The 8,578-nt window shown below is 41.1% G+C and overlaps 1 protein-coding gene across 1 annotated transcript; it reads right to left on the bottom strand.

Moving 5' to 3' along the window:
* Positions 1-4,989: 4,989 nt before the first annotated feature.
* LOC107663723 (gap junction delta-4 protein-like) lies at positions 4,990-7,403 on the bottom strand. Its single transcript, XM_016454025.1, has 2 exons — positions 7,391-7,403; positions 4,990-6,194 (listed from the first exon to the last, which is right to left on the bottom strand). The coding sequence occupies exons 1-2, from the start codon at positions 7,401-7,403 to the stop codon at positions 4,990-4,992; spliced, it is 1,218 nt and encodes a 405-aa protein (XP_016309511.1).
* Between the last annotated feature and the right edge of the window lie 1,175 nt (positions 7,404-8,578).

Genomic DNA, 8,578 nt, shown 5'->3' with positions numbered 1-8,578 from the left:
TGATTTGTGTTCTACTGAAGAAACAAAGTCACCTACATCTTGGATGCCCTGGGGCTAAGCAGATAAACATCACATTTTCATTTTTGGATGAACTATCCCTTTAACTTGCAGGATTTTAATGTCTAATTGTAAATATTGTAATAACTGCATATTATCAGATACTTTCTTACGTTGTTTTCACCTACCAATTAGTTTGTAGCTGTAATAAAGTAGCTACAGGTGTTTAAAATTTCTACACATCCGAGAGCAATAGGCACGGACATTAAGTGCATTGCAAACTGTGAAATCAGATACGTTTGTAGCCTATAAGAAAGTGTGGAAATAAACCTGTAATCCATTTATTAGCCTATTTTTATTTGTATTTATTTATTTATTAATTAGTCTTTTTCTTTTTCTTGGGTGAGCTTATGAATATTATGAATGGCAGTTAAGCCTTGAGACTTCTATACCCAGATAGCACATGCACGTCTGCAAGATGCCTGCTAAAGATCACTTAATCTGGAAAGCATCTGCTGAGTACAAACATCTGATAGACATCTTTAAGATGTCCGTTTTACATACATTCTAAATCATAAACATCTTAAAGACATCTAAACTTCTGACATATGATAGGAAACGTCCTATAGACGTAGGCTATTGCAGATGAGCAAACACTCTAAAAAATGCATGCAGATGTAAATGCAGACGTCAAATAGACGTCTATGTGATGTAGCCTAACTGTGCTAGTAGAAGTATAGTAGCTACTTGTTATTCAATTCGCTTCACAGACATACTAAAAAGCACTAAGCACAAATGTTGTCTACTAGAAGTAGCCTATTTCTCAAGAAAGTGCTGGCGCTCAGAAAGCAAAATCAATAGCAATCCAATTTCTGGACGTTTTATGCCATATTAGAGACATTTTAAAACGAAATAAGTAATCTTTAAAATTATTACCTGATGTGAAAATGAAATTTCTCTCAAATGAATTGACAAAAGACTCATCGAGTAATCACAAATTACTGTGATTTGCCTTTACTCAACAGTGCTGAGAAAAGTAACATATAACATGTGACACGCCGTCCACGTGCTTCTTGAGCAGCGGTCTGGACAATAAATTACACCTGAATAAGAAGTCTGAGATGCTTAGCGATTTAATTAGAATATACATCAAGCAGTTTAAATATGATGATGATGACGGTGATGATTATTATTATCATTTTTCCCAGAGTAACCTGACCAATTAGAGACAACTTCCGGGGCGCTACCCCTGCCACAATGCAACTTACCATTTCTATAAAGATTAATTGAAGCCAGAGAAGTGCAGTGCAGGAGTGCCTGGCAGCAGTGAGAGCAGTAGCAGTGAAAGCTGCACATAGGTGACAGGTAAGGCTCCTTGGTTTCAAAACAGCTCTTATTTTAATATTAGATCTCACCATGAATATTTCACACCAAGAACAAACTAATGTGTTCAAATACAACTTTAATTTTGATTTCTTTTAAAAACATATTGTGCACGAAAATTCATTACTGTAGAGGCAATATAATGATAAACATGTTTAGAAATCTAAATCACATGCACTGTCTAACTTTGCAGCAATTAGAGGACCATTCTCACACTCAAAAAGAATTGGCATGATCATTTGCAAACTGTAACTTTGTTGTAGTTTTTATAAACGCCATTAGCCTTCCTGGTTGGTAATGTTATGCAATACAATACAGTAAAAGGTCAATTATATTTTATAATGTTTACAGTGAAGTTGTAATACAGTAGGCCTACAGATAGCCTACTACATGCAAACAGTATATGCATATAAACATATATTAAACATACATTCCCTGAGTCTCCTGAAGAAATGTCAAAAGACACTCAGTTGAAATAAGATAAATGCAAATGTAACAGGACATTGAAGTGCAAGCATTTGCCGTAGTGAAGAATTGTCCATCTTCAGTCTTGAGTTGTGTGCATGTCTGTCCACTGGAGGGCATGATTTGTCCATTTTTAATAGGATGTTACATCTGTTACTCTATGGCAGGTTTTCCCAACCCGGTTTCTGGTGGCATACCAACTGTACAAATTATCCTAATCAAAAACACCAGATTTGACTCCTCAGCCCATTACTGGAGACTCCAAGTAATGCGTTACTCTGTCGTCACATGAACTCACAATGAGTGGTGTCCAGTTATCATCTTGGAAATAGTTATTTTCCATTTGAAATCCAGTTGTCGTCACAGTTGAAATTAAATTAAAGTGAAACTGAATGTGTTGCATTTTGAGATACAGGAGTTCATGTTTCAAGATGTGTAATATATGAAACATTACTAATAGTTCTCTGCCCTTTTAAGAGAAGTGTGATTTGATCAGGTAATACAATTAAAATAATGCAAAAGAGTCATTGACTTCCAAACCATTTGACATTAGCATAAAGATACCTAGCTGCTATCAGCAAAAGAAGAGACAAAAAAAAAAAAAAAAACTACAACTACAAATCATCATCAGTGATGTATAAGGAAACTTCTTAAATAGGCAATCCCAGAAGTCCCTGGTGTGTTTAATGAGACACATGACTGGCATTGTGAGGACAGGGGAGCTGCAGTCTAGGTGACTGTCCAAAGCTAACATGCCTAATAGTTTGCATGTTGCAGCTAGCTTCTGAGAGTCTGAAAGGCGCACATCATCTTGCTCTCGTGTTACACCAGATTATGGAGCTCTATTTTAAGTGTTTGTTCTAAAGCTCCAAACCAAACCCCAGTGGGTCCTTGAAATAGTGTGACAAGCTACCTTCATAAATATGAAAGCAGCCTGGGCAGTAATTGCTTCATGATGGGGTTCTGTTGACTGACAATCGACAGTTCCTGAGATTTTGCAAGCTAGAGGATTTTGGAAGTCCTTTAAAGCACCTTCGTACCCTCTGGGTTGTTCTTGCTTGGCGGTCGACCCTATTGAAGCAGAAAGTATGTCAGTTTTAGCTTAACCTCAGAGACCCTGAGTGTTTGCAACAGACCTGTTTTTAGAAAGGCCTTCGGTGTCCCTTGATTGTAGCAGGGGCAAGGCAGGTCAAGGCCCGTCTAGTCTGTGAAAGAAAGACAGAATGCTCTAACACAAACATTAGTGGCAGGTGGATACTGATGGGCGTAGCTGATCCAAGGGTTGGCATTTATCCATGACGTTGACATCTAATAATACCTCTCATTTCACCTTGTTTCTTCAAGCAATATATTCTAATCATGTCACTCTGTTCCAGTCAAGTCCCAATCAACTTTTCTTCACAACTTACAATGCTTCAAAATTAAAGCTAAAAGCCTAATTCTTAGTCATCTGGCGAGACAGTCAAACCCATTCCGACCTCTTCTCTTGTCCATCTCCATTGCAAGTTGGTATGTCCTCACCGGTGGTCATTTCTACCAGAGTATATTGCCCTAATCTTCTGGTGCACACTGCTGTTGCTCCAGAGACATCAATTGCACCTTGAACAGCTAGCTTGTCCCTTCGTGGAGGTGGTGGAGGTTTGAGACGATTGCGTTTGCTAACTCTTATGGATCTAGGAGTCCCCAAAGGCTCACTGGGATACAGTGCAACTTCACTGCCCTCTCTTTCCATCCCCTCTTCTTGGGTGGGTTGGTAGCTGCTGCTATCATCATTGTTGTTGGAGCCAGGCATTCCAGCAATTGTAGGCATTCCTCCAAGAGGTGAGGTTGGTGGAGGGCCATCATCCAAAAGAACAGAAGCAGCTTCATCGCCACTTGAGTTTCTGGTCCCTCTTTTGCGGAACCCTCCCGGTCCCATCACATCTTGAGTGGGCGGGATGCTGGCGTCCACACCTTGATTCCCATTCCTTGACAGGTAGTACTGCTCCTCTGCGTACATCTTCTCTACTAGCATCTTTCTTTTGCTTTTTTGCCTCACGGAGCGCTTGATGGCACAAATTAGGTCGCACACATTTAGCAACAAGGACAAAGTGGCTGCCCCCAACATGAAGTTCAGCATGATGGTTTTCTCAGTAGGTCTAGAGATGTAGCAGTCCACCATTGTTGTGCAAGGTGGCTGCTGACACATGAAGCGTTTGGGGACGTGGAAGCCGAACAAGTAATAATGTGCAGCTCCAAATCCAGCTTCTACAAGTATCCGAAGCAACAGATGCAAAAAAAAAAAAAAAAACTACAACTACAAATCATCATCAGTGATGTATAAGGAAACTTCTTAAATAGGCAATCCCAGAAGTCCCTGGTGTGTTTAATGAGACACATGACTGGCATTGTGAGGACAGGGGAGCTGCAGTCTAGGTGACTGTCCAAAGCTAACATGCCTAATAGTTTGCATGTTGCAGCTAGCTTCTGAGAGTCTGAAAGGCGCACATCATCTTGCTCTCGTGTTACACCAGATTATGGAGCTCTATTTTAAGTGTTTGTTCTAAAGCTCCAAACCAAACCCCAGTGGGTCCTTGAAATAGTGTGACAAGCTACCTTCATAAATATGAAAGCAGCCTGGGCAGTAATTGCTTCATGATGGGGTTCTGTTGACTGACAATCGACAGTTCCTGAGATTTTGCAAGCTAGAGGATTTTGGAAGTCCTTTAAAGCACCTTCGTACCCTCTGGGTTGTTCTTGCTTGGCGGTCGACCCTATTGAAGCAGAAAGTATGTCAGTTTTAGCTTAACCTCAGAGACCCTGAGTGTTTGCAACAGACCTGTTTTTAGAAAGGCCTTCGGTGTCCCTTGATTGTAGCAGGGGCAAGGCAGGTCAAGGCCCGTCTAGTCTGTGAAAGAAAGACAGAATGCTCTAACACAAACATTAGTGGCAGGTGGATACTGATGGGCGTAGCTGATCCAAGGGTTGGCATTTATCCATGACGTTGACATCTAATAATACCTCTCATTTCACCTTGTTTCTTCAAGCAATATATTCTAATCATGTCACTCTGTTCCAGTCAAGTCCCAATCAACTTTTCTTCACAACTTACAATGCTTCAAAATTAAAGCTAAAAGCCTAATTCTTAGTCATCTGGCGAGACAGTCAAACCCATTCCGACCTCTTCTCTTGTCCATCTCCATTGCAAGTTGGTATGTCCTCACCGGTGGTCATTTCTACCAGAGTATATTGCCCTAATCTTCTGGTGCACACTGCTGTTGCTCCAGAGACATCAATTGCACCTTGAACAGCTAGCTTGTCCCTTCGTGGAGGTGGTGGAGGTTTGAGACGATTGCGTTTGCTAACTCTTATGGATCTAGGAGTCCCCAAAGGCTCACTGGGATACAGTGCAACTTCACTGCCCTCTCTTTCCATCCCCTCTTCTTGGGTGGGTTGGTAGCTGCTGCTATCATCATTGTTGTTGGAGCCAGGCATTCCAGCAATTGTAGGCATTCCTCCAAGAGGTGAGGTTGGTGGAGGGCCATCATCCAAAAGAACAGAAGCAGCTTCATCGCCACTTGAGTTTCTGGTCCCTCTTTTGCGGAACCCTCCCGGTCCCATCACATCTTGAGTGGGCGGGATGCTGGCGTCCACACCTTGATTCCCATTCCTTGACAGGTAGTACTGCTCCTCTGCGTACATCTTCTCTACTAGCATCTTTCTTTTGCTTTTTTGCCTCACGGAGCGCTTGATGGCACAAATTAGGTCGCACACATTTAGCAACAAGGACAAAGTGGCTGCCCCCAACATGAAGTTCAGCATGATGGTTTTCTCAGTAGGTCTAGAGATGTAGCAGTCCACCATTGTTGTGCAAGGTGGCTGCTGACACATGAAGCGTTTGGGGACGTGGAAGCCGAACAAGTAATAATGTGCAGCTCCAAATCCAGCTTCTACAAGTATCCGAAGCAACAGATGCAAGATGTAGGCTCCCGTGAAGTACTGCACCCGCCCCTTCTCAGCTTTAATAACGGTCTTACAAAGAGATGATTTTCTGAATGATTCTTGATGGATCTTATAGATAGAGTCCGCTTTTATGGACTCAGAAGTTCCGCTAACAGCAGGCAGACCAGAACTCACTTTGTGGATCACATAGGTGACAAACATCACATAGGGAAGGCACAGGGTGGTGAGCTGCACCAGCAAGAATCGGAAAAGGGAAAGAGGGGCAAACATGTCGTAGCACACATTGGCACAACCGGGCTGAATGGTGTTACACACAAATCTTTCCTGCTCATCCTGGTAGAGGGGATAACCAGCAAACAGCAAGACCAGGATCCTTAGGAATATTACCAGGATGAGCCATGCTTTCCCTGAGGAGCAAAAGCACACAGTTCTTTGTCAGTTTGACTTATAATTTATAATGTTCCTTTAAAATTGGTCTGGAAATTGACTCATTGTCGTCAAGTTAATTGAATAAAATAGACAAGTACTTTTTTGACGAATGGAACTTCGATATTACTTTAATGTCAACATATAAGATATGCCCCAAAGTTTTAGAGTATCTGTAGTAGAGCATTGGCAGGATCATATCAGTTTTTGCATTTGATATTCAGTGGATGTTGTCCTCAATGTTATGACTTTGCCTAAACTTTTTTTTTTCACAATATTACTTATACATTAAATGCATTTTGTCTCTTAATAGAAGATTTATACAAGCAAATCATCCTGAATTATATATTTTTTACATTATGAATTCATCCTGAATTATAATTTTTTTTACATTATGAATTAACTGTCAAAACTCTGTACAAGTAGATGATGTTTGTAAAAATACAGCACATAATGATACAGTCATTCATTTCATTTTTAAATGAAGGAATTGGTCTGAAGGTGATTTTTAGTGTCTTTGCAGAGTAACCAGGTGTAGTTTAACACATTTACTAGCAACATCCACTAACGTTTGCAAACCAGCACGTGTCCAAATACTTTTCATCTTAATTTTCAACAGTATATCTGTTGTTATATTGTTTAAAATCTAACAGACGTGTTATCTTTAAAACAAATGTTTTGAAAATCATTGTCATTTAAACATTAAAGGTTTGCACTTAAGTGCCCAAATACTATCTGGAGCCACTGTATGAATGCGTATTAAAATATCAGAAGTGTGCACATACCTATAAGGGTGATGTTGTGGTTCAATGTTATGAAGATAATTTCAGATGCAGTCTGTTTAGCCATGCCAGCAGATTTTGGCCTCCAAGCCCAGAGACTACTGCACAGAATATCCTACTGGTCAACTCGCAGCACACTTGATTCCACACAAGAAATTGATTTTACAGTCTGTATTAAACTCAGTCCAAACAGGCATTAAAAATAATCCCTATTTAGAAGCACTCAAATTCCTAATCAGGTCCTACACAGCAGGTCAGTTGAAATCCGCAGCAGCACGACTCACGCGTGTCCACCAACTTGGTTTCCCATCTTACCTCTGCTTATGTCCTGACAACAACTGTTCTCAGACAACAGAAGACGAGAGATGTGAGCTCCATTGTGAGGCTATTCTTACCCACCGAAGGCATGTCGGCATGCAGACCTTGCTGTGATATTTGGGCTCTGTTTGTCCTCCTTACAGGAGAATAACTAGCTGGATCAGGCATCAAATAACCGTATTAAATTCTCATGTCTGATGGAAAGCATTTCAATGACAGTTCAATGTCAGTCACATGAGGTCTTGGGTGGCAGAATCCTTAGGAATTTCAACATGGTGCATTTATTTGAACATTTTAGGATACTGAAGTCATTTGCATATTTGTATCTAAGTGTTTTGTTGGGTGTTGAGGTCATGCAGCAAATTAATTAAACTTTTGATCTGAACTCTACAAGGACCTTTTTGGTTGGCTTCTGTTAGTGATGCTCTATATTCTAATATTATTACATTATTAAAAAGAATCCCCTCTTTAGCTCTGTCCTTGAGGTGTTTGACATGACTGAATACCATGGGATCAGAGGAGATCATAGTGGAATCTCTAGAAGCTTTTAGCCCTGTCTAAATGACCTCTGAATGAGGGACATCTGGAAAGAGGTTTTGAAGGACTTGTTCTAATGAATGGAGGCTTACAGGTACGCAAACTATATTGGCAGCTGCTTGGGTAGTGAACACTTACTGTAAAACGTTTTTGACACATTAAGAGGGAAATTGTAGTGGACCTAAATTAAGGCTGTAAGTTAAGTTAGAGAATTTAGGCAGGTACTGCAGGTACACAGGGACAGCCAGGTACAACAGAATAGGCAAGCCTCCATTGTAATCCATCAAGGATATGGAGAAAAAAGCTGTCCCTCATGGAATGCATGACTACGTCACCAGTGATGATGGGATCCAGGCCCTCAGGTGGAAGGACAACAGGGTCGTCACTCTGCTGTCAACAGACATAGGGGTGGAGGCCATATCCTCAGTCTACCGGTACTGCAGTGACACCAAGAGGAAGGAACAGGTAAGCTGCCCTGCTGTTATCAAGAGCTACAATTCCAACATGGGGGGGCATTGACAAGAGTGACATGCTGGTCCACCTCTACCGCACCCCCATGAAATCCAAGAGGTGGTACATGCAGAGGTTTGCATATGCAATAGATGTCAGCCTCACAAATGCCTGGATCATGTACAGACGGGACATCAAGGCTCTTGATGGGGGAAGTCGTGGCCTAATGGTTAGAGAGTCGGACTCATAACCCAAAGGTTGTGGGTTCGAGTCTCATA

Source organism: Sinocyclocheilus anshuiensis, unplaced genomic scaffold (assembly GCF_001515605.1).
Source record: "Sinocyclocheilus anshuiensis isolate Anshui unplaced genomic scaffold, SAMN03320099.WGS_v1.1 scaffold2425, whole genome shotgun sequence".
Lineage (NCBI taxonomy): Eukaryota > Metazoa > Chordata > Actinopteri > Cypriniformes > Cyprinidae > Sinocyclocheilus > Sinocyclocheilus anshuiensis.
The sequence above is the reverse complement of the archived record's forward strand: the minus strand, read 5'-3'. Positions and strand labels throughout refer to the sequence as shown.